This window comes from Martes martes (genome assembly GCF_963455335.1).
Source record: "Martes martes genome assembly, chromosome: 3".
Taxonomy (NCBI): domain Eukaryota; kingdom Metazoa; phylum Chordata; class Mammalia; order Carnivora; family Mustelidae; genus Martes; species Martes martes.
In genome coordinates this window covers 126,969,198-126,996,783 of record NC_137890.1, presented here as the reverse complement: position 1 = coordinate 126,996,783, position 27,586 = coordinate 126,969,198, and the positions used below count along the sequence as shown (strand labels likewise).

The following is a 27,586-nucleotide window of genomic DNA, read 5'->3' as shown; positions in this document are numbered from 1 at the left end:
CTCTAGTGGCAGCCGAAAAAAAGTGGAATTCTTGTGAAAGAGAAATGAAGACCATCTGAGTTACATGAATGGCAGGGCACCACACAGAGAAGGTGCAGACTTCTGCATTCCTGGGTGCTGCCCTGGGCTGATTTACAATTCTACTACAAAAGGACTGCCTATAACACACTTTCCAATCTCAAACATTTTTGGATTTCTATTTCCCTTATTGTATTTTAAAAATAAAAACCCATTTCTTTTTTTTTTTTAAGATTTTATTTATTTATTTGACAGAGAGAGAGAGATTACAAGTAGGCAGAGAGGCAGGCAGAGGGGGAGGGGGAAGCAGGCTCCCTGCTGAGCAGAGAACACGATGTCGGGATGTGCGGGCTCTCGAATCCCAGGACCCTGAGATCACCACCTGAGCCAAAGACAGAGGCTCAACCCACTGAGCCACCCAGGAGTCCCCAAAACCCATTTCTTGAAATAGCCTAAGTTGAATCCATGGTCCTTACGACTAAACATTAAAAAATACAATAAAACTTCTGAGATTAAATCACTGAGAAGATTTTCATCTTTAGCAGATTTTACCTGTACGTTCACATATTACCAAATAAGTCAAAAAATTTTCCCTAAAACCTTAAAAGAAAAACAATGATTAGCTTAAAATAGTGACTATAAACTGGGAAGGTAAAATACCTTACAAAGTGTTAAGATAACCATTAAATTAATCCTTTTCAATTACATTTATATTCTCATCCCAGTTCAAGAAAAAGGAGATACTTTGCCTCAATCCTTCCCACTGCTGTCTAAGAGCATCATTGCCAAAAATAACTCATTTGCGCTTAGAATATTTACTATGATAATCATTTCTCCAAAACCCATAAAGTAGTCCTACCTAGCATAGTTTGACTCTCACATTGGTATTGCCACATTAAATTAAGCAACTTGTCATTCTAATTTTGAAAATTTTATAATCTCTTTCTTAGTTTTGGGGTATGTGTAGTATGCAGATTCAAATAATGAACTACAATAATTTCCTTAATTTTTTTAAAAAGATTTTATTTACCTATTTGACAGACAGAGATCACAAGTAGGCAGAGAAGCAGGCAGAGAGAGAGAGAGAGAGAGGAGGAAGCAGGCTCCCCACTGAGCAGAGAGCCCGATGCGGGGCTCGATGCCAGGACCCTGGGATCATGACCTGAGCTGAAGGCAGAGGCTTCAACCCACTGAGCCACCCAGGTGCCCAATGAACTACAATAATTTCTAATCACATTCCTGGTTCATGCATTTATTTCGAAATGGGTTGTTATATTTAACATTTTTTAACTTTGGGGTTCATTTCCGTAAATTATTTTATAAAAGCAATAAAAGTAAAAGAGAAAATTATTTAAGGAGCAAGCACTCATAACTCTCTCTCTCTAATCCACTATTATCACTTAGTATTTCCTTCTGGACTATGTTCAATGGAGATCTCTTCAAAAATGTTGTAACTACAATGTACTTGTACAATAATATTCATAACAGTATTACTCACAATAGCCAAAATGTAGAAACAATCTGAATGTCCAGAGAATGTGGTACATAAATATAATATTTTTCAATCTTAAAAAGGAATGAAATTCTGATCCATGCCACAAAATGGATGAACCTTGAAAACACTACGCTAAATGAAATAAGCCAGAGACAGAAAGACAAAAATTATGATTCCACTTACACGAGGTACCTAGAATAATCAAATTCATAGAGAAAGAAAGTAGAAGAGATGTTGCCAGGGGCTGGGAGGGGGAGGAGGGGTTTCAGTTTGGGATGGTGAAAAAATTCTGACAATGGACAGTGGTGATAGTTGTATTAACATTGGGAATGTACTTACTGCTACTAAATTGTACACTTAACACAGTTAAAAGTGGTAAATTTTATGTTATATACAGTTCATCATAATCAAAACATTTTTTAAAGTATAGGAAACTTCTGCTGTAGGCTGTGTCTGAAAAGATGACTAAGAAACAAGAATGGAGGGGCAGCAAAAGAGGAGAGTTCTAGTAAATGAGCTCATGCAAAACCAAAATGTTTACTAGTTCACTGTCACGCAAGTTGAGAAAGTGTAAGTCAAGCAAGGCTGAATCACAAAGAAATCTGGGAGCCATGAACTTTACGTTGGCAGTATCTTTACAGGAAGATGGTGAGATATTTTAATCAAGGGAGTAACATAGTTAGATCTGCACTTTATATTTGTGGAAAACAAGGGCAAGAAGGGCAAAGAAGTCAGTTAAGCTGCAAAAATAAATGAAGCATAATGAAGCCTAAACTGAAAAAGTCATGAAAATAAGGAGGAAGAGATATAGGGAATATTTAGGAGATAAAATCAATAGGATGGTATATGACAGGAGAAAGAAGAGTCAGATATCGGTTTTCAGTTCAAACAATTCAGTTCCATTAACTGAGGTAGAGACTATGAAAACAGAGACAATGGGGAGGAAGATAAATGAATGTAGTTCAGCCTCACCATGTACTTGTCGTATCTTTTTTTTTTTTTTCCAGAAAATAATCTTTTAAGTCATTTAAGAATAGTTCTCAAAGGATACATAAACTCTTAAGAGGAAAAGAGTATAACTGAGAAGACAGAAGTGAGAACATAATGTTTTACAGTATACCCTTTTGAATCTTTTGATTTTACTGAAAAATATATTTTAATGATTTTTTAAAGTTATATAAAAATCAACTTTAAGAACTGCCATAAGAATAATGAGAAGATATCTGCTAACAGCTATATCTTTTGGAGGACATTAATTATTTAACTCAGAGACACTGACAGGAAAAAAAAGACTCAATTACCATTTCTGCTTGCCTTCTTTGGTTGTCTAATTAATTAACTCTTAGTTCTATCGATATTTTTAAAGTGTGATAATTTCCAAATAATTGATCAATACAAAATAAATCATTCCTTAAAGGCTTCTATTTACATTTTTCAAATCTAGTCTTTCCAAATGAAATGTATACCCACTTAGGATAGATTTAAAAATCAACATTGGCAGCGCCTGGTGGCTCAGTAGCTTGAGCATCCAGCTCATGATTTTGGCTCAGGTCATGATCTTAGGGTCATGAGGTCAGAGCCCTGCATCAGGGGTCTGCCTGAGATTACCTCTGACCCTCCTCCTGTGTGTATGCACGTGCATGCACGCACACCCATGCACAAACTCCCTCTCAAATCAAGAAATAAATAAAACCTTAAAAAAAAAAACCAACCTTGATCTTAATGCCCTACGGTTAATGCTATATGATAAAATGTCCTCCAAAAAGATAATTCGAAGTCCTAAGCTCTGATACTCAGAGTGTGACATTAACTGAGAATTAGTTAACATGAAGCCATACTGGAGTAGGGTGGGCCGTCAGCCCAATTATGACTGGTGTCCTTATAAGAAGAGGGAAATTTGGGCAGAAACACAGAGAGAGGATGGCTACCTGAAGACAGAGGCAGAGACTGGAGCTATATAGCTACAGACCAAGGAATGCCTAGGGCTATCAGAAGCTGAAAAGCCAAGAAAGGATTCTCCTCAGGAGGGTTCAAAGGGCGTACAGCCCTGCCCAACATCTTCATGTTGTAGAGCTTCTAGTCTCTAGACTTTGAAAGAACACATTTCTATTGTTTTAATTCGGTTTGTAGGATTTGTTACAGCAGCCCTAGGAAACTAATTCACTTGGCTAGTTAGTACCAATAGGAAATGTTTATTGCACACCTGCATTGTTTAGTGCCTCAGTTTTACCACAGGCAGCAAGACCCACTATAAAAAGTGACTTTAAGTCAGACTACATCCACCTTACACTTAGGAGAGATTCTGTTTTGGCATTAAAGGTTCTAAATTCTTCCTGCTTATTTACATAAAAATACAAATGACATTCAAATCTAGAAAATGGAAATTTCATAAGAGTGCCTTGAAATGCTGAATTTTTGAAAGATTATAAAAAAGTAGACACATTTGAATGAATATTAAGGAATATTCAGGTATCTAGTAAACAAAATGATCTACCTAATTTTTAAGATAACTTTCAAATAGTTATCTCTTTTACAGCCTAGGATCTATGTAAAATTAAAGGCTTACCAATCATTTTATACTTTTAGACTATTTGTTAGAGAATGTAAGGAGACTTTTTTTTTTAGAACTCCCCTACAAGAGGGGCGCCTGGGAGGCTCAGTGGGTAAAGCCTCTGCCTTCGGCTCAGGTTGTGATCCTGGGGTCCTTGGGATCACATCGGGCTCTCTGCTCAGCAGGGAGCCTGCTTCCCACCCCCCAACCCCTCTGCCTACCTTCCTGCCTCCTTGTGATCTCTGCCTGTCAAATAAATAAATAAAATCTTAAAAAAAAAAAAAAAAAAAGAACTCCCCTGCAAGAAATAGTTAATATAATCACACCGGTCTTGGGAAAATTAGAGATAAATCAGAAGCAAGGAAAAATATAAAGCATCACAAAATTAAACTTGTGATCCCCCCAAATAACCAAAAATACATACAATGATTAGAACAAAAAAGTTAAAGCACATTGGGTGAAGGAATGTACACAGAGACTGTTGGCTGTCCATATTCCCTCTGCCCTCAGAAGTCCAGACATGCTAATGGCTTCTTGCTGTAAGGATCCATAACTCTGCCTACATACCACGCGGACATCAGGTGCCAGGGAGTTAACAATCCTAGGAGCAGCCCATAACCAGTGACTGAGGGAAATGGTTGATATCACCCCAGCCTCCTCATCATTCTAAAGAAAAACTATAAGACACTTTCTACACTGTTTTTCAGAGGTCCCTAACAGGACTGAGCCCCAGCTGTTCAGGTTTCTACCTGCTTGTTTACATACTGAACAATACGTAACAAAATTAAACTTGTTTTCCTTCTCTTCCTGCTCTTAATTCCTCATTCCCTGAAGTGAGCCTCCTAAAACAGCTCCCAAAGAAACAAACCATCTGCACTCCAATCCTTGCCTCAGTGTCTATTTCTAAGCAAACCCAATCTAAGGCTAAATTAAGTTTACATGAAAAGGCAAAGAGTCTCATATTTGACTCAAAATGGCTTTGCAACTCCAAATGGAACAGTTGTGAGAAAACTCATAAAGTTTCTTCTTAATCTTTGTTTATAAATTACATTGTCCACATAATTTTTCAGGTGAGTAGAGATGGAATGGATCCTAAAGCCTGCAACTTCTCATATATGTATCTCTTCCAGCTTCACATCTTGCATCATATTCCTTTTCCAAGTTCAGACACAAATTTCAAAATTCTTTCTCCAGTGCAAAGCTAAAATTACAGCTTGATGAATACAGATCAGAAATAGCTAAGGACAATGTATATGCATTTAACTCTTTTGGGAAGAAATAATTTCTTCCCAAAAGGAAATAATTTCCTTAGACCTTTTTTCTAAATAAAAAAAAAAAATTAACACACTGTTATTAAAAACAGTGTCAAGGAACAGAGGTATAAAGTGTAAAGATTCAAGGTATTCATCCTAATCACCCACTTCCCTTTCTAAATAGTTACTTCTTAAAACTTTTTGAACTTTCCAGATGTTTACTATTAATATGACAGGGTGTTTCCATAATGTTTTACTACAAATATAGCTGTGACTTTTTTTTTTAAGGCAAAAGTAGTTATAAAAAAATACATATATAAAAGGTACAAATAAACCAACTACTTACAAAATTAATCCACCCTCAAACATCATTCCCTGGTTAAACTGGTTTCTATCCTCACCAACTGTCATCAACTGTTATCAGGGTAAAATTGTATCTAGGAGACCTCCATTTTCTTTTCTTTTTTTACATTTTTATTTATTTATTTATTTAGATGGTGGGGAGAGGTAGAAGCAGACGGAGAAAAAGAACCTTAAGCAGGTTCCACCTCACAACCATGAGCTCATGACCTGAGCTGAAATCAAGAGTCAGATCCTTAACTGACTGAGCCACCCAGGTGCCCTGAGACCTCCATTTGCTTTTCTTTTGCATTTTTAATATTTTTAGTTCAATTAATTAACAGATAATATGTTATTAGTTTCAAAGGCAGAGTTCAGTGATCCATCAGTTGTATATAACACCAGAGTTCATTAGATCACGTGCCCTCCTTAATGCCCATCACCCAATTACCCCAACCTCTAATCCTTCTCTTCCCCTCCAGCAACCCTCAGTTTGTTTCCTGTGGTTAAGTCTTATGGTTCTTTTCCCTCTCTGATTTCATGTTGTTTTGTTTTTCCTTCCCTTCCTCTATGCTCTCCTGTTTTGTTTCTTAAATTCCACAAACAAGTGAAATCATATGATAATTGTCTTTCTCTGACCTATTTCACTTAGCATAATACCCTCTAGTTCCACCCACATCATTGCAAATGGCAAGATTTCATTCTTTTTGATGGCTGAGTAATATTCCATTATAGATCTATATACCACATCTTCTTTATCCATTCATCTGTCGATGGACAACTGGGTTCTTTCTATAGTTTGGCTATTGTAGACATTGCTGCTATGAACATTGGGGTACAGGTGCCCCTTCAGACCACTCACTACATTTGTATCTTTGCCAAGACTTCCATTTTCAATAATAATGAACTAGGTGATTCAGAGTTAATTTCTCTAATGACAACTATAAAACAGGTCTAAATGGAGGAAATACCTTATAATACCAAAGTCCTAATAAGATAATGAGGCAGCACCACACCAAGAAGAGGGTTGGAGGTGCTGCCCACTGTACAGCAATGAACCTCAAACTCTAGCATGCATAAGAATCCCTAGGAGAGCATATTAAAACATATCCTCAGAGATTCTGATTTAGAAGATCTGTAATTTCCATTTCTAACAAGCCCCCAGGTGATGGTATTATTGCTAGTCTAAGGACTAACTGTCCCTGATCTAGACTAAAGAAAGGTACAGCAGAGGATAAGGAAAGTATAGAAATGATTTGGTGAACACATATAAGGCCAGACTCTGTGTATCAACCCCTCATTCTATCTTCCCCTTCTCACCTTCACCACTCAACAGTGTTGACATCCTACTGCTGCTTTTGGCCACTATTACCTGGGGTCATCTGCCAATCCTCAGGAAAGAGCTAAGATGCCACAGCTCTTTGATATACAACAGAGGAGGCACTTTAGTAGGAGTAGGGAAAGACAGTCTTTTAAAAATATGGTGCTAGAATAACGGGTTTTCCATGTGGGGTAAAATCATCAAGTCAATGCCTGCCTTATACTACTTACAAAAAATAAATTCCAGGTAGGTTAATGACCTAAATGTGAATGGTAAAATAATACAGCTTTTAGACCATAAAAGATCATCTTGATGACCTTAAGGTAGGAAAGATTTCTTAAGACACAAAAAGCCCTATACTTAAAAATTAAGACCTGTTCATCAAAAGATACCATAAAAAGAGCAAAAACAAAAGCCACAGAGTGGGAGAAAATATTTGCAATCCATTTAAAACAAAATGATTCATACCTAGAATATATATGTAATTTTAACAAAGTAATGAGAATAAGACACTGATCCAATAGAAAATGGGCAAAATTAGAACTGGCACTTCACCAAAGAGGAAATCCAACAGTCAACAAATATAAAAAAAGGTCTCGGGGCGCCTGGGTGACTCAGTGGGTTAAAGCCGCTGCCTTCAGCTCGGGTCATGATCCCAGCGTCCTGGGATCGAGCCCCGCATCGGGCTCTCTGCTCAGCAGGGAGCCTGCTTCCTCCCTTCTCTCTCTGCCTGCCTCTCTGCCTGCTTGTGATCTGTCAAATAAATAAATAAAATCTTAAAAAAAAAAAAAAAGGTCTCCAATCTTAAATAGAGGACTGCAAATTAGAACCATAACCAATACCATCACACAGGTATCCAACTGCAAAAATGAAAAAAAAAAAAAAAATCTGGCAATTACAAGTGTTGACAACAGAACAGACTCCCATACACTAAGAAACAGTGTTATCTAGGAAAGTTGAAGGTGTATATACACTCCTACTTCCAGATACCTGCCTTAAATTACCCTTATGTACACCAGCATATAAAAAAATGTTCACAGCTGCATTATTCATAATTATCAAAAATTTGGGGGGGTGGGTTCAAATGCCTAGTGACAGTAGAAAAGATTTTTTAAATTATGATATATTCTTCCACGAAAATATTTTACAGTAAGGAAAACAAATGAATTAAAGGTAAATGCAACATGAATGAGTACACAAAATAATGTTGAGTGAAAAATGCTCATATAAATACATACAACATGACACTATATAAAGTTTTAAATCTGGAAAAATGAATTCATACTGTTTTAGGTGGCACATACACTGGTATAAAAAGCAAAGACATTATTATTATAAATTTCAGAACTGCGGTTAGCTGTGGGAAGATGAAGAATGTTAAGACTGGTAAGTAATGGGGATATATTTGGGCGCTAATAATGTTCTATTTCTTCACATCCAAGTAGGTTTTGCTAGCCTTTATTTTACAACTATTTTTTAAATACATATGAGGTCCATACATTTTTTTTGGAATTTTACAAAAAAAAAAAAAAAAGACAGGGGTGTCTGGCTGGCTGTCAATAGGGCATCAACTCTTAATCTCAGGGTCATGAGTTCAAGCCCCATGTTGGCCTAGAGCTTACCTTAAAAACAAACAAACAAACAAAAAAAGATTTATTGGTCCTGTAGTCAGACTGATCTGGTTGAAAAACTTGGTCTACAATTTACTAAGCATGAAATCCAAAGCAATTCATAAAACCTCTTGAAATTTAGGCTTCCTCAGTTTTAACATGGAGATAATATATATACCTGCATGTTGTGAGGTTTAAATAAGATAACATATATAAAACTTGTCCAACAGTGCATGGCTCAATAAATAAGAAAAATAAGATGTCCCTGCACTACAAGATTCAGTACTGTAAAAGATCTTAATTCTCTTCAAATTGAGTCACTGATTCAACCCAAATCTTATTTTTGTTAACAAACTGAAAAAAAAAAAAAAAGTTCTAACAGCCATGCATTTTACTATATTTACCAGCATTGGGTTTGCTACAAGAACCTGTAGCATACGTTCTCAGTAAGAGTGATACTACTCATACAGGGGTAAAAGATTGATTCTTATGGGTGAAAAATACTTAGTAATTAAAATGGCTTGTGGCCCTCCAAAGCTCAACCCTACCCAACAAATCCTTACTCATTAGTATTTAATTTTCTCTCATTAGTGAGAAATTAAATTAATTAATTTAAATTTTAATTAATTTTTTCCTTAGGGACAGTGATGATGAAAAAAAACGTTAAGAAACATTGATCTATAAATCATTCTAAAGCAGCAGAATCTAATATGAGGGAAGTAAACGATGGAAATGATCACAATTTTGGGAAACAAGAAAATTAGCTTAAATGCTTTCCCTCTAACCAGAAGAGCTGAATGGGGAAAGGAAAAAATGAATGGGGAGAAGGTGTTCAGGTTTCTCTGTAAACACAAGTCCAAGCGATGCTTTCAAATCACGTACAGAAATTACAGGAATATGTTTAGAAATAAGAAGAAAATATTGTTATAAGGAACTAAAAATAGGACTCAACATTCTAGTTTTCTTTGAGAGGAAAAGCCAGGAAATGGTAGCCGAAGAATTTAAGAACCTGATGTTCCTTTCTCACATTTCAGTAATAAGCAACATTGATAACTTTATTTTTAAGATAGTAATGCTTCTGAAAGACATAAGGATGTCATTAAGTTTCAATAAATTAAGAGATGACTGCTTAAGAATTTATTCTAATCAGTAACCATGCTGTTTGGGACAGAGGAATTGCTTTCAATCCCAACATCTTTCTCACAATCTTTTTTCCTTTTGAAAAGGAATATCTTTCATACCCATATTTTAATCCCCTTCTCTACCCTAAATCTTTATTCCATCCCCTCAGACACATCTCTCTCCTTCCTCTATTCTACATGAATAGGAAATGACTGTAATAGCCATGATGTTGAGAGAAGCAAGATAACTTGGGCTTGTTCCAGACTACCAGGGAAATCAGTGGCCCAACACAGGCCTCCCTGTTCCAAGACCAGGCACTATCAAACATAATTTATGGGGAGTGTGCTCAAGTTTTAGAGGCTAATTCTGTAATTGATTTCTTCCTTAAGAGTATAGAACTCCTGGGGCACTAGACGGCTCAGTCAGTTAGGCATCAGACTCTTGGTTTCATCTCGGGTCATGATCTTGGGGTTGTGAGAGCAAGCTCCTCAGTGGGTTTGGCACTGAGCTCAGAGTCTGCTTTACATTCTCTCCCTCTCCCCATGCCTCCCCACCCCGGCTCTCTCTAGCTCCCAAATAAGTAAATAAAATCTTTAACAAAAAAAAAAAAAGAGTGCTGGATTTGTTAATCAACTGAGTATTCCAAACTTCTTGCAAATAAATAAGAGAAAAGATAAAGTGTCTAGAAATAAGAAAATTAAAAATGAACATATCTATTAAAAATACAGGAAAAATTAAAAAGATAGAAAATTCTTCCCATGACAGGAAAACATAAAAAGCAAGTACAGTTTAGGGAAGATATTAGTAAGTGAGACAATATATAATTTTTTTAAAGGATTTAAAGTAATCTCTACACCCAACATGGGGCTCAAATCCACAACCCAAGATCAATAATCCTCTCCACCCACCGAGCCAGCCAGGCACCCCAAGAAAATACATAATTAAGGCCATTGCTTTTTTAAATGTAGAAGACCATTTAATCATACTTAAACTAAAAGCCTCAAAACTGATTCTGAAACATTTATTATATATTACTAATAATTACTCACTACAATATGATAAAAATACATTTGAATATTAAAGACAATGACATGTGTTTTTACTCCATAAAGATTGAAACTGTCTTTCTAATAGTACATTCAGTCAACCTCTATGGAAGACCAATTCCTTTTATAAATCACTTCTTCAAATCCACAAAACTCATATATTCAGTTGTTGCTTGAAATACATGTTTTTCATCATAAAATTACACTACTCTAACATTAAAACTTGAGAGTACACATAGAAACCATATGAAAACCTAATATTACTGGTAAATATGCGTTGCTAAGAACACCTTAAATAGCCTATTATAATGACTCTTTGTTGCCGAAAGAAAATGAAGTATCTCCATGATTTTTTTAACAGAAAATATCCTTGGACTCTAAAATTCCGTAACAATAATAGGTATTTTATTTTATTAGATGCATTATTCTTAAAAAATGAATTCAAGTATCAAAAAAGCTACAAATTTTTACTTACATATTCAGGTTTTAATTTCTTATCTCCTCCTCTCACAGCCACTTTTTCTAGTTTATCTATAATGGGCCCAATCATTTCCTCATCTTTAAGCTGAAGTTCTTCGTGTATTATTTCTATATCTCGAATAGGATCTACACTTCCTTCAACATGCGTGATATCATCATCTTCAAAAGCACCTAAAATGAATTAAAGAGAAGCAGTCCAATAAATAATACAGAAGGCATTAAAGATTCCTAGAAAGTTAACAATTTATTCATACCAAATAACAATTTATATATACCATAGAACATGGTATATATATCTTTTGTCCTATTTAGTAATATTTAGGGTATTAGCAACCAAACAGTAATTCAAGAGCCTCAACATTTCAAAAACTGATTGAAATAATTAAAATTACGATCTTTACAAATAGAAAATTATGCTCCAGAACTACTGCTATTTTCAGGTTTGGTACATTAAAAGATACTGAATGCCAGGCATGAGAGCCTGAAGTTCTAAACCGCACTATTAGGGTTTCCAAGGGAAACCGGATTTGGGGTGGGGGGGGTGGGTGAAATCATCTGGCAGACCTCTTCCCTGCTTCAATCTACTTTATCACTGTGGTTCTGACGGTGATTAGATAATGAACCACTCAGACACACAATTTACACAGCAGCTAATTTCATCGGTCTGATTTGAGGGTATGGTTTTTAGGGGGCTATCAAAGAAGCAGATGAAGGTGCATTTGTCATATATGAGTGACAACCATTCACACTATCTGAACAAAATGGTGCTGGCCCTTATTAGAAACACATGCTATTATCACATATTTAAAGTGCAGTTGAAGCCATAATTTCAAATTGCCAACTGGAAACATAAGGGTAAAACAACCAGATATTACTGAAGCATGTGTACTGACTTTATGCCCTTTTGAAGACATAATGTGGCAACATAATTCAACTGGGATTTACTCAAATTACCAGATAAAGAACAGTATCACAAAAATGAACAAATACTGAGAAATATTATAAACAGAAAGCAGTGACATATCCACGAAATAAAAAATACATTTATAAACAAATTAATTTAATTTAAATTACCAACTAGATTATATACCCAAATGAGATGTTTTCAAACATAAAGCATTGATTATTTTAGATAAAGATATCATAAGAATCATGAGAGAGAGTTTGAGTTTAACAAGAGAAAAACAGTGACCCTATAGCTCATTCTTCCATACCAAAGACCAAGATATTCTCATTACAGGTTACAAGGAATTTTTAAATATAATTTTCTAGAATTAAAAATAATTAAGCTGTTTGTATCTCAATGTAAAACTATTCAGTAATAACAATTTTAAAACGTAAGTATATTGTTGCAATTAAAATATAAGTACTTAAAAGTATTCTTGGCATTAAACTGATGGTATATTAAATAGTGCCATACAAATTATATGAACAAAATTAGCAAGAAATGAGGATGTATGTTATATCTTACTAGTAAATACACTAGACAGTGATTTAGGTACTTTTTTTGAACATTTGGAAAGTATGAAAAAAGTCTTCCTGGAACCATAATAATACTTATCATGTTTTGAGGCATCTTACATAAATGACACAATAAAATAGGAAAATAAAAATGAAAGCTTCATGCCAGGGCAACAAAGACAATATTATGGTCAGTTCAGTTATAAAAATAACTACACTTTTTATGACACTCCAAATGAAAAATATCCTATACAGTCATCTTTATGTAAGAACCAATGAGTTAACTATAGTGATGTCCTCAACAGTAAATCTATCAGCAGGTTTTAAATGACAATTTCTTAACTGCAACCCTCAATTTTAACCGAGTAGATAACAGAGAGAAACTTAGCAACTGCAATTCTTCTGGAAGCAAAGAAGATGAAGCTTTCTGATCATCTGAATTAATCCAAACAGAAAAGGAGAATAAAGGGAAATACCACTTGTCTATCTTATAACCTCTAAATTATCCTCTAGGTTGCACTTTGCTTGGAGTCTGTCAAGGATTTGGCTAGGAAAGAAGTTATAACTGCATTGTCACTAATCCATTCCCCTACTATAAGAAAAAACTCAAAACACAGACCTTATACACTCTGGATTGCATTGTTCTTCCTATACCTGAAAGTTATTGTTGTTATTATTATTATTGGTAGTAGTAGTATAGTCATTTGTATGTGAGGTGGTAACATACTACGAGAAGAATTTAAAAATTTTTTGATAATAAGTATTGCCAAAAACTAAGATAAAAATAAGTGAAGGGAACATTAAAGTTACCCTTTAAAACTGAATAGCCTTGTGATGAAATGTGGCCTAATACAGCTATAAAATATAAACTACAGAAATCTGGTAGCCCTATGGGCAACTTCCCATTTCTTAGGAAGTTTCTAAGAAGTGAGAGATTACTTCCCAAAGATACACTCCTAGGTCAACAGACTTCACTGTATACTTACATTAGAGCATTCTTCCACATTTTACCTGTTTTAGTATAAGATTTAGTGGTTAAAAGTAAGGGTTCTGAAGTCAGACAGTCTTACTGGTTATAAAAGCTTAGACAAATAATTGAACCTCTAAGGATCTTATTTTCACATCTTTAAAATGAACACATTTCTACCTCTTAGAGAATGGGTATGATTAAATCAGATAACATATGTAAAGTGCTTAGCAGAAAGCCCCACACAGGGGTGCTTGGGTGGCTCAGTCCGTAAGTGGCTGCCTTGGCTCAGGTCATGATCCCAGGGTCCTGGGAGTACACAGAGCCCTGCCCCACATCCCCATCAAGCTCCCTGCTCAGTGGGAAGCCTGCTTCCCCCTGCTTGTCTTCCCTCTCTCACTGTGTCTCTGTCGAATAAATAAGTAAAATCTTCACGAAAGAAAGAAAGAGAAAGAAAGCAAGCCCCACACATAAACTCTTTCATTAATTGGGGCATATAGTATTTTTTCAAATGATGTAGTAGTTAGTAATTCAGAAGAAATTTCATAGTAACATACTCAAACATTAGCTTTGAGTAATATTTCACGTCATTCAATTCATCTTGGAATAGGTAAAAATAAGTTTTGTGAATTTAAAGAGATCTCCCCCCCACTAATTCCTCTTAGCTCACCAGAACATTTTTACCCTAGTCCATGGTCAAAATTATTTATTTCAAATTCACTTTAACTAAAACAATGATCCTCTTAGGGGGAAACACTGTACTGGTAAAGAAGAGAACTTTATTCATCTTAAAGACTATACTATATCATACTGAATTGTTTCACAAGAAAGTTATTTCCATCTCAATTCTCTTCAGTCCTTCTCAATATGTCAAAGAGAAAATCTCAGTTTGTAGCTATTGGTCTTTACTATCTAACATTTATAAAATCATCTTTTTATCAACAGAGCAGACCTCAGTCTCAGAGCTTCGAAAGGCTAAAAAATTTAATGGATACATTGTTTTCATTGTATTTATTTTTATTATCTTAAATTTTAGCAAGTGATACTAATTTTCCACTTATATTACTGACAAAATTTCCTGTTTAATTTAGTAAAAAAATGTGAGATCACACTTTTTTTATGAAAGCAAGAAATTTCTGAAAATATTAACTATGGTCATTTTGGTGACAAGACTTTATCTCATGTTTTAAAACTTCTTTGTTATTATTCTGTATAAGATAAGCTAACGGGACACAGCATGTACGTGCAGTAGGGAGTGGACATGCCGCTGTGCAATTCTTTTAACTACGATAGTAAGGGAGGCCTCTCTAAGATGACACTGGAGCTGAGACCAGAAAGGCCAGAAGGAGGCAGTAATGTGAAGATTTGCAGGGAAAAAGCTCTAAGAAGGAATTTTAAAAATCCCTAAAATGAGAACAAGCTTCAAGTGTTTCAGAAATACAAATAAGGTCAGTGTGGGTGAACCACAACAGAGGATCATAAACAGAGTTTAAGTTGGAGAAGTAGAGCAGTTCACATACATTTGTAAGTCATGGGAGTTTGGATTTTATTCTAGCTGTGATGGGAAGACACTAATTGGAGAGTTTTAACTAAGTAAAGAGGAGGTAGGGTAATAAGATATGATTTCTGTTAAGAGGCCATTTTGGCTACTTGAAAAAGAACAGACTTTAAGGGAGGGGACAAGAATGATGGCAGAAAGACTGTTAGGAGGTAGCAGTTGTAGTACATATGAGAGATGACCAAATGAATGATAACTTGAAATAAAATAGAGAAAACGAGAAACATTTGGACAAGAAATATATTTTAGAGATGGACCATATGTAGGATGGAAGGTCATGACTGCAGATATAAAATTGGGAATTATCAGATATGTTTAAAATTATGGGTCTGGATGATGTCATGTGAAGAGAGCACTCCAACACTTGATGTTTGATGGGAAAGAGAATTTGACAAAAGAGACCAAGGGGTGACAAAGTAAGATCTATCATTCAAGAAGACGGCCCACTTAGAAATCACAGCCACTTTCAAAGTTTCACATTCCAAGTAACCTGGTATAAACACTGAAAAAGAACACTAACCAACCACAAGTTGGTAAACCAACAGATAGGCATCATTGGCACCATACATGTCAAGAACAAAATCTGTAACATCAAGTCACATATAAGGCTTCAGGATTCTCCAGGGCAGCTCTATGCCAAAGACAGAAGAGCAACGTCTTTAGAGTTCTAAGGAAAGAGACTGGGACTCGAGAATTTTATATCCAGCCAGCCTGTTTTTCAGGGTAGAGTTTCACAGGAATAGAGATTAACGGCAAACAGACTCTGTACTAATATCCTCTAACATATAAGATTGAACAATTACAAGAATTAAGTTAACAAAATAGAACATATGTATTATAAACTAGTTAAGAATAACACAAAAATTCAGAGACAAGGAAAAGGAGGTAAAAACTTAAGTGTGTTAATTTCCTCTCTTTCCCAATATGGGATCAAAAGATGGATAAAGATGAAACATGTAATTAAAAAAGTTTCTCCAATCTTTTAGTGTTCTCATTATCCTCTTTCTTAACTCTACTGGGATCATGTAAGAGAACATACTCTTGTGAAAATTTACCTGAAGTTCAGTCATTTCTTCTGTATTACTTTGGCCCTTTTTCTTTCTTTCAAACCCAATAAAATAAAATGTAGTATTCTATTTCCTCTTTTTTTTTTAATTTTTAAAATTTATTTGAGAGAGGGAGCGAGAGCACAAGCAAGGAGGAGGCACAGGAGAAGGAGACTCCCCACTAAGCAAGGAGCCCAACTTGGGGCTTGATTCCAGGACCCTTGGATCATGACCTGGGCTGTAGGCAGCTGCTTGACCAACTGAGCCATACAGACGGCCCCGTAGTACTCTATTTGAAATAGAACATTTAATTCTACTTAAAATAGCACACTAATGATCACATTTATATAAAATTGTTTCTCAGTAACACTGACCAAATGTTAACAAAATAATTACCGGGTAGTGAGCTATTGAGCAATTTTTAAATCTTCTTTAACATTTCCGTCTTGCTTTAAAGTTTTTTCATGATCTGCATTGTTTGCACAAGTCTTTTTTTAAAGACCTTTTATTTTTTTTAGGATTTTATTTATTCATTACAGAGAGAGAGCACACAAGCAGGGGTAGAGCACAGAGGGAGAAGGAGAAGCAGACTCCCTATTGAGAGCCTGATGTGGGACTCGATCCCAGGACCCCGAGATCACGACCTGAATCAAAGGCAGAAGCTTAACCAACTGAGCCACCCAGGCGCCCCTAAGTTCCCCATTTAAAGAAAGCTTACTAATATTTCTAAATATATGCTAAGTCTTTTGAGAATTAAAAACAAAAATCAAAAAGTAGGACCTTGGTTTCAATGACTGGACAATGTGCTTGGAAAAACATATAATCTAATAAAAAGAATAATACTCACTAACAAAGACTTTAAGTATAGATTTAATTTATAATTAATCATCAAGGCCTTTAAATAAAGGAAAAGAATAGTATAGGTAAAGAAGATGAAGAAAGGCATGACAAGTAACAGGGAAAAGCATCAGAGGAAAAAAAATAAAGACTGAAATGAACATGGCTTACTGCAAAGCTGAGTATAGTGAGAAACTATACTTAAGAGTAGTAGAAGATAAAAGTTTATTATTACATCAGGTGGGTGTGAAGGATAGGGAAGTCCAAGTAGGAATATAAGTTTGGATCTCAACTGATAGTCAACAGGGAGCCAACACTGGTTTTTTGGGGTAGTAACAAATGGAAAGCAATATTTAGAAAGGCTAACCAGAAGTAGGGAACCAGCTAAAAGAGAATTGCTGTACTTCAACTATACTGCCAAAGTGCACTAGGATACTGATGGGAGATATGAGGCAGGCAGAATGAATGGTGAGACTTAGCCAAAGAAAAAAATGTCAACTAGATAAAAGTTATGAGAGAGAGAGAGAGAGATAGATCATGACAAGGTTTCAAGCCAAGAGATCTTTATTTGCATTTAAGGTAACATCAACACATGTAAGAGTCAAAACCCAAATCAAGCATGAAACCAAAAGGTGTTATATAACTGAAGTACAGACACTAAGAAAAATAAATAAAAATATGCAGTACAAACTCTAGGAAAAAAATTATTATGCAAATATACTGAATCTTAAATCATAGCACCAAAATATCCTGTATGCCACATTACTTCACATTCTTTCCAGTTTCTCCTATGTGGTAAAAATCAATGTTTTGGGGGCACCATACAATAAGGAATTTTTGTTAGGTCATTTATAGAAAGTAAATAGGAAATGGCATTTTGCAGTGTTTATGAATAAAATTATTGATGTTAAGTGAGTTGTCAATACAAATTTAGCTCCCTCCCTTTTCCCTTCTCTTTAAATATTAATTTAACCTGGGTTAAAGCCTCTGCCTTCGGCTCAGGTCATGATCCCAGAGTCCTGGGATCCAACCCCACATGGGACTCTCTGCTCAGCAGGGAGCCTGCTTCCCTTCCTCTCTCTCTGCCTGCCTCTCTGCCTACTTGTGATCTCTGTCTGTCAAATAAATAAATAAAATCTTTTTTAAAATTTTTGAACATCTGTATTCTAATCCAGAGTCCTACCCCAAATCACTAAAAGGTTAGGGGTCACATCCCTAAACCAGTAGAAGAAATATTATTAAATACAATGCTAGAAATAAAGACAAGGATATTCTGCTTTAAAAAAATCTTTAAATTTCTAATCTATTCTTCAAAGTCCTACCTTGTGTCAGAACTGTGATTCCCAACTTTCTTGTAATTCTACAGGTCATTAATATTTAAAGAGAAGGGAGGGAGCTAAATTTGTATTGACAACTCACTTAACATCAATAATTTTATTCATAAACACTGCAAAATGCCAGTTCCTATTTACTTTCTATAAATGACCTAACAAAAATTCCTTATTATATGGTGCTGAAGAGTGGTTTAAAGAAAGAGTTAAAACTGTTTACTGAACACTCCAAGTGCTCCAATTTAGTAGTGTAGTTTAAAGCCCATGTTTACAGGTGTACTTTAAAACTCTAGTCTTAATCTAAAGCCCTGTCTCTTCTTGACAGTAAAGGCAATTTGAGCAAAAACAAAGTCTAATTCATAGCTAGACCTCAAGCCTGTAATATTTATCTCGAGTAAATAAGATGTGTAGTTTAAGCTACTTTCCTGAAGTTATAAAGTAGAAAAGGGCATCTTGACTTATTATATTTTCTTGAAAAATCAATTTGCCTTCTTAAAGATATCAGAGAACAAGGAGAATCTGGGAATACAGAAAAGAATCAAAAAATCATTCTGCTACAAAACTCTGCTAAAAAGGATATAGATTTAAGCCTCTAAGCTTTCAGAGTTTTAAACAAATGAAAACGCTTCTATCTATCAAATTTTAATTACATTAAATGGATATATTTATAGACCTCTGGAGAAATAAATATTCTGTAAACATATAAAAGTGAAAATAATTGGTCTAGTAAAGCAAACTGTCAATTATTTGATGCAATGGCATAAGTGGAATAGCATAACTAGCCTTGGTGGGTTGTACTTATTTACAATAACAAATCAATCAAAAGTAGCCTTTAAAGTCTTTAACCTTCATTTTTCAGGAGAAAACCTATTATTTGAGATATAGCAAAGGCCCCAAAATAATCCAGTCTATGCTTCAAGCTAATTGTTTAATGCTGGAATAGAAAATAGAACTATGAGTAGTCAAAAGAATTTGCTTTTGCTTTGCTTCTCTTCTCTCTCCTCTCTGCTTTCATTATAGGAAAACTAAATCCTAGCCAAGAGGAAGAAAAACTACCATCCCTGACATATTCAAAAATTAACCAAGGTTTTTAAAAAGTTTTATAAAATAAAATGCACATGTGCTGACTTTGGGAGACCAATCTAAAATTACAGAAATTATAAATGACTTATGCAAGACTTTTAACAAAGTAGTTAATTTATATGGAAGTAATCAAGCAATGTTAGAAGTAAAAAAATCACCTCCAACTTTGAGACAAATAGATATTTAGGAGAGAACAATAAAGTAGGCCAGTCAGGTTCTGAGACACCTTAGAAATTTTTGTTTATTATTTTCTCCTAATTTTAAGAGTTCAAATAAGTTAAAAATGATGTTTTTAAGTAGTAACTCAAAAACAAACCATTAGGAAGGGAGAATGAGAAGAACAAAGAGAAAAAAGCCTTTGCAGTAGCAAGCAAAAAAGCCTTTGGTTATTACTGATACCAGTTAACTGATCAAAAGAAATACTATTACAATATCATACAATATAATTCTTTGAAGGTAGAGAACACTAAAAAATTCTGCTTTATAGTTACTGCTATTGTACTATATTATAATTAGATATCCACACTATTAAAGAATCCTTAAAATCACTTAAAAATTATGAATTATAACCCAGAGTCAACATCTGTACTTAATTATATTCAATTGCTTAAGGTTTTTACATTTTTAGATGCTGAAACATTATCAACTTTTTTTTTCCATATCAACTCTTTCCAAAGAAGTAGGCAGAAAAGTACCTTAATAAAAACTAATATTCATCTCTCAATAATATTTTTACTCATTCTATTTAATAGATACTTTATTATTTTTTATTTATTTTTTTTAAAGATTTTATTTATTTATTTGACAGACAGAGATCACAAGCAGGCAGGCAGGCAGGCAGAGAGGCAGGCAGAGAGAGAGGAGGAAGCAGGCTTCCAGCCAAACAGAGAGCCCGATGCGGGGCTCCATCCCAGGATCTGGGATCATGACCTGAGCCGAAGGCAGAGGCTTTAACCCAGTGAGCCACCCAGGCGCCCCTAATAGATACTTTAAATATATAAAAGGCAACCTAAATCAATGATTCAATTATATTTAAATTAACATTTATTAAGATTCTGGTCTACCTCTAATGTTGAGCTAGCTGTTTTTGTTGTATTAACCTTTTCAATAACCATCTCACTAACTTTCTAACTTCTAAAACATCATTCAACCTTCTGCCTGTAGAAAAAGCCCTCTATAAAATGGCCTTACGCCACCCTCACTTTCCACAAACCCTCAGTTGATGTCAAACTTCTACGGACTCATGAAGCCCAGAAAGTTCTTCACATCAACTGTCACTGCTTTTACGCATTCCCTTTCCCGGGCCTCAAAGATGATATACCCTTTCCATTACAAATCAAATCCGCCCCTAAAATACACGGTTTAATTTCCTCTCACCCTAGAAGACAATTCTAGAGGAGTCCAGGTCTAAATGTCTACCATCCCTGAGTCATAAGAGGAGTTGTAAGGACTTGTTCAAAATAAAGTATTGTAAAATTAGTGGTTTAATACTTCCCTAAATCTGGCTTCTGGGAAGATCCATTTTTATACCTTTTACAGAGTTATGTTGTAAGCAGGGGAAAAAAATGCAAAGAGACATAACAAAAACTAGAGTCATGAGGACTCTATCATTTACAATATAAACTAAAGAGCAAATCAGAGTTTTAATTTTTCTAATGGTGGTATCCATTAATAGCTCACATTTTAATCAAACTGATCCATTCTTGGTAATTTCATCTTACATTTTCAATGCTGTTACTAATCCTTCAGCATGGAATAGTCCTCTTCCCTATTTCTGCCTTTCAAGAAAAGTTATGTAGGGACGCCTGGGTGGCTCAGTGGGTTAAAGCCTCTGCCTTCAGCTCAGCTCATAACCCCAGGGTTCTGGGATCAAGCCCCACATGGGGCTCTCTGCTCAGCAGGGAGCCTGCTTCCCCCTCTCTCTCTGCCCGCCTCTCTGCCTACTTGTGATCTCTGTCAAATAAATAAATAAAATCTTTAAAAAGTTACATATCTTTCATGGCCTTAATTAGATGTCACTGAAATGATATCTCCACGACACCTTCTCTAACCATATCTGCTCTCTGAACTGTTAACAATATCTATTTTATTCACATGATCTGTAGCATATATATCTAGTATTAGAATATGCAATTCTATCTCCTAGTTACCTAAGCTCGAGAATTCTGTCTTATCCGCCTTTTCCTTTCTCTCCAGTGCCTTGATCAGAGCTGATACACAATTAGGCATTAGGTGAAGTAAAGAATAAAGGAATCAATGAATGAGTGAATGTTTCAAGCACTCATTAGCACTCAGAATGAAAAACTGTTAGAGGGGAACTATAGATTCTAGATGAAGCTAGACATGCAGCACAACAGCAAAGAGTCAATTTCACCAGCACACAATAAGTTATTTAGCAAGTATTTCAAAGAAGCCAGAGCTAAGCATGTCAATCACACAAATTAAAAGAGTAAGTAAAACATAAAACATGGCAAACTGCAATAATAGACGTGAGAAGTTTTTGTGTTTCATCTCTTCACCTTTGAACTGCTTGACTATTAGTGATGAATATTCATTTAGTTTTTTTTCTGAGGAATTCTTTGGTGTACTGGGCTGGATTATGTATTATGTCATGATTTTTAAAATGTATAAATCAAATTAAGAAAAAACATACCTATAAACTATAAGATCAATAAATGCAAAAGAAAAGGAGAGAGAAGGGATTAATCAGCACAAATCAGGATTAAGGAGGGAAGGCTGGAATACAAATGAGGACTTTCAGGGACAGATAACGGCAAACAGAAGCAGAGTCAAGAGGACATTCCAAGCAGAATGGAAATATAAGTATGGCAGAAGTGATTAAGGGCACAGATTCTGGAATCAGACTATATGGATTCAAACCTGGGTTTCAGACTATTTGATACATTAGTTGTGTCATTAATTTCTCTGAGCCTTAGTTTTCTTATCTGTAAAATATAACTAGAGATGACAAATGGAAATATCTATAAAGATTTAGGATGGTGCCTGGTATATAGTACATAACTAGTATATGTTAGCTCTACTGATAAATGGAAAGCTAAAAACAAGTCTATACCAGGGTTTCTCAATCTCGACACTACTAAGACTTTGGGCCATATAACTCTGTTGTGGGGGGCTCATTTGTGCACTATAGGATGTTTAACAGCACCCCGGCCACTACAAAGTAGATACCAGTAACCTACACATGTGCACACATACACACAAGCATGCACTCCAGGTGTGAAGATCAAAAATGCCTCCAGATGGGTGCTTAGCTGGCTCAGTCGGTGGAGTGTGCAACTCTTGGTCTCGGGGTCGTGGGTTCAAGCCCCTTGTCAGGTGAGATTACTGAAAAATAAAATCTTTAAAAAAAAAGTCTCCAGACATTGCTAAGCTACAGTTGAAAACCACTGCTGTACACTAAAAGACAAAGGTTGTCCTATATAGCAACCAAAAAGATACTACCACAGGTGCGAATATGCAGATGTCGATTGATGGAAAACTTTTTTTTTTTAAAGACGGGGAGAAGGTTCAGTGGGTGAGAGAGAGAAAGAATCTGTAGCAGGTGTGGAGTCTAACATGGGGCTCCATCTCACGACCCTGAGATCATGACCTGAGCTGAAATCAACAGTCAGACACTTAACTGACTGAGCCACCCATGCACCCCCCAATTGATGGAAAACTTACAATACTGATGGAAGTGTTGAAATTTAATCTCTTACATTATTCTCTTACATTTTAAAATGCCAATGGAGATCTTCAGAGAAGCACTCTTGTGACCTTGGTCTTGCTTCCTTATTCACTCACACTCTCTTTAAATCATTCTATCAGTTTTGTACCAGATCTAATAGTTTGGAGAGATACTGATGGTCACACACAAGGCAGTAGACTGTTGGCTACTAGTTACAGAGATAATATGAAAGGGGTCAAATCTAAAAAAAAAAAAAAAATCTTTATAAAGATTTTTGTGTATCTATTGGGTAGGAAGAATGGTAACAAATTGAGAAGAAATGAAATGTGACCAGTCATAAAATTGGAGGTATGTAATACCTAGTTAAAGATGCAATTATAAGACATATTTTAAAAACTTTTACTGAATGCTAATCACAAAGAGAATGGTGCCAGGAGGAGGAAGGCAAATTTCAGATATGAGAAAAAGCTGAATAAGATTAGTCTCTGCCTTCAAAGATGTTTACAATCTATTAGGGGAAAAAGATCAGCACATAATTAATACAAGAAAGTAAATCCAGGATGAAGGGAAGCAGGGAGGAGGTCAGTATTCAATATAAGCTGATGGAAAAAGACAGTCTCAAGATTTTAAACTGGAACACTGGAGTTACATAGATATCATTTAAAATTTAGATTAAGATTCATGTACAGGTTTTGACAGAAGTATAAATTATTTTTTAATCCCATGTTTAAGTATATTAATGCTGTGATAAGGGATAATACTGTCGTGGCTAGAGTTTGAAACTGGTGTTTAAACGCTAGAAAAATGTAAACATGTGACAGGTATTAATCAATCAAGCAAATGGCTGGCTATTAATTTTAAAAATAACTATTTTATAGCTTTATCTATAATATCAATGGATTATGGCTTTTACCCAGTTTTCCCACAATATGAATGGGAAGGAGTAGAAGGAATAGAAAAGGAAGACTTGTATTAGAACAGGAAAGTGATCATTTGACTAAATCCACATTCAACAATGGGGAACACATTTGTGGGTACAAATGAAAAGTACTATGAAGACAGAGGTCCTAAAAATAGATAACATACCCCATAAAATAATTACATTTTTAAATACAATAATCCACAGCTCTAACACAAGAGCAGAAACATGGAGAACAGGTAAGGCCTGAAGAGATTAAGGATAGGCAAGCAATCACACCTTAGGGGGCAGACATATAAGTAGGTCACTGCATTCCCGTACTCTTCCAACCCAGTCCACTCTGACTCAACAAAATGGGTACCAACTGCCTGAGAGCATTCTAGAATTTTACTGCTACCCTAAGATCCAGCCATCGCAATCAATATTTAGGCCAGAGCAAACAACTGCCACCAGGTGGTGCCAAACCAAAGACAGTACCAGAATGGACCTGGCTGGGCCTGCACCTTGTCACACCCTTTACCCCTCCTGCAACTAGCTGTGCAGGTTCACCCTAGTCATTCCATTGCCTGGCAACAAAGTCATCTCATATTTTATGCAGAAGAAATTTTTAGACCCATGTAGTACATTATGGTAAGCATTAAAGGGTGGGCTAAGGGGGAGGTGGTTAGGCGAGGAATGACAATTTAGGCTTATTGAAGAAGCCTAATCACAGTAGTACCACTCCATGGCTTCAGTTACCTGCAGTCAACCATGGTCTGCAAGCAGATGCTCTTCTTTCTAATGCACTGTCAGTAGGTCAAGAGTACACTACATCACACTGCTTGTATCATTCACCTCATTTCATCTCATGCAGGCATTTTATCACCTTCCATCATCACAAGACGAGTACAGTACAGTAAGATATTTTAAGAGAGAAAGACCATAACTTTTATTCACCTAACTTTTATTACAGTACATTGTTATAACTGTTTTGTTATTAATTATTTTGTTAATCTCCTACTGTGCCTAATTTATAAATTAAACTTTATTGTAGGTATGTATACGTATAGAAAAAAAAACAATATATTGGAATCAGTACTATCCCTGATTACAGGCAACCATGAGGGGTCTTGGAACATACCCTCCACAGATAAGGGGGGACTACTGTACACAGGAATAGATTAAAATTTTTTGGCTTTAAGCTTTACATCATCAATATAAATGTAAATAAAGTCTTAAAAATAATAAGAAAATTAGTAAGAATACAGTGTACTAAAAGTTCTAACTAAGACTTTAAATAGTTGAATATGAACACAATGAAATCTTTAAGGCTTTCCCACATGGCTCTCCTAATGAACCATGATCTTCAACAAGAATGAAAGGATATGGTATCACTGATCCCCCTGAAGAAAGTTAAATGATCCTTTAGTTCTTAAAGAGCATAAAACATGGGAGCTATAGTAAAACAAAGTAAGACAAGTCTCCCTATTCCTTCCCCAGTGTAAAAAAAATATGAAAGTTTCTCTAAATTCCTTTAAATATTGCCTCAAATTTTCCAGTAAAAGACTTCATGGCAAACTTATTCCCCTCCATCTCCATCCTATCTCCACCTCCACCAGATTTTAGCACTGCTTATACGTTATACCTGTCAAGATCTGATGACTGTATGTTATGTATTCATCTGAACAGAACCACTACACTTAGTTACAGGCTATCATCAACCAATTCATTCTCTTGCTAAAATCAAGTCATCCAATTACTCCTTGACTAATCAAGGCTGTTTTGGCTTTTTCTTTTTTCAAAAGGTACTCAACAGCATAAACAGTTCACTTACAAGAAATGGAAAGGGGCTAATCAGCAGAATTATTGTTTTGCTGCTACAATTTGCAGTATTTAAATTTAGTTGCTGATTGGACTGAAAGTTTTATGATATAGCATATGAAACTAGTTTAATACAACTGTGAAGCTGTGTAGCTGTATTGTCTTGCCATGGCTATACTGGTCTACTTCATAGGATAGATAGTTGACTACTTTCTTTAAAATAAAGATACATTAAAAATGTTTCAGTATGCTTTCCCACATACGTTGGTTTTATAAAGGTAACATGCTATTAATTCCTGAGCATTATTTTTAAAGTTAGCAACTGTGTGAATATATGCATATGTTGTAAAAACCCCAAGTTGCTTGGGGTTTTAATTTACATTTATTTTGGCTTCTAAGCAGCAATAAACTAGAGACATTATTTAACTATTTGATTATTTAAGAAAATAGGATTACCTAGAAGAGGTACATATTTTACATAAATACACATTACCTCTCACATAATAAATAAAACAGTGGACACTGTATTTCTAAAATGGGAGTGTTTCAATTATAAGAATAATCCCATGTGCAAACTATAAAATGAAACTAATATCCATCAGTACTGTTACTCATATGTACAATTTGAGAGAATATTTAAGAGAATGACTAAAGACAAATCTAAACACTAAACTAAAACCTTGAATTTTTTTCACTAAAAAGAAAAAAATTATGTGTCAAAATTTTGACTGAAAATTCTTGAGAGAAGAGATTCATTCTTTAAACTGAGACTTACTTTGTTAAATACAGAGATACATGAACAAAAAGGACAGATCTTATTCTGCAGGAAGAAGACATGCTTTTATAGTAAAATGAATAGTTAGGTTTAAAAAAAAAAAAACACTACCAAGTTTCTTATACATGAAATGCTGTGCACAAACCATCAACAAGAATTTACATAGAGGAAGGAAAACATACACACACATAAACAGGACTAAAACAATTTCTAGATCTTTTATATATGTGCACCTATATTACATAACTCTCACCTATATTACATACTCTATAGGAACATATTTTGCGTACTAAGACCCATCTAGAAATGAATTCTATACAGAATTGTAAAATTATACTTCCATTAAATGTCTGACAGGACCACTAAACATACACATAAATATGTCAGAAAAATATTTTCACAAATGCACTGACAAGGTATACAAATGCTAGTATATTTCAAACCAACCATGTTTAATTTGTAAAAAATGTTATCTGAGTAATTTTTTTAAACAGGATTCAATCTGGCTTATCTATACTGAAATTCAGGAAGCAAATAAATTAAAAACCAAAATACATTAACAAAAATCTAATATTCTCTAAAGCTGAATATTTCTCAGAGTCAGCACACCTGCCAATATATTAAAAATAAGTCAAATCAACTACAAAAGTGATAAATCAAATGCCATGGTAGACTTGACTTCTCGAGACAGCATTTTCAGCCGTCTTTTGTGGCTTTGTTTGGCGCCATAGTCCTTTAAGTTTTGTCTTCATAAAGCCCTAACTAGTTGTAATCATTTGCAGCCTAATTGTGGACATTTATCTGCTTTTCTTATGCATAGAACATAGCTATTAAAGCTGAATGGTGATGGTGTGAAGTATAGGTTAAATTGGGTGAAATTAAAGCA

The 27,586-nt window shown here is 35.1% G+C and overlaps 1 protein-coding gene across 1 annotated transcript in view; it reads right to left on the bottom strand.

Moving 5' to 3' along the window:
• OLA1 (Obg like ATPase 1) overlaps window positions 1-27,586 on the bottom strand; it is a 177,024-nt gene that overhangs the window by 62,134 nt on the left and 87,304 nt on the right. Inside the window, exon 5 of the mRNA XM_080798762.1 lies at window positions 11,231-11,406. Within this exon, the coding sequence (XP_080654888.1) occupies window positions 11,231-11,406 (176 nt within the window). The remainder of the gene's footprint in view (window positions 1-11,230; window positions 11,407-27,586) is intronic.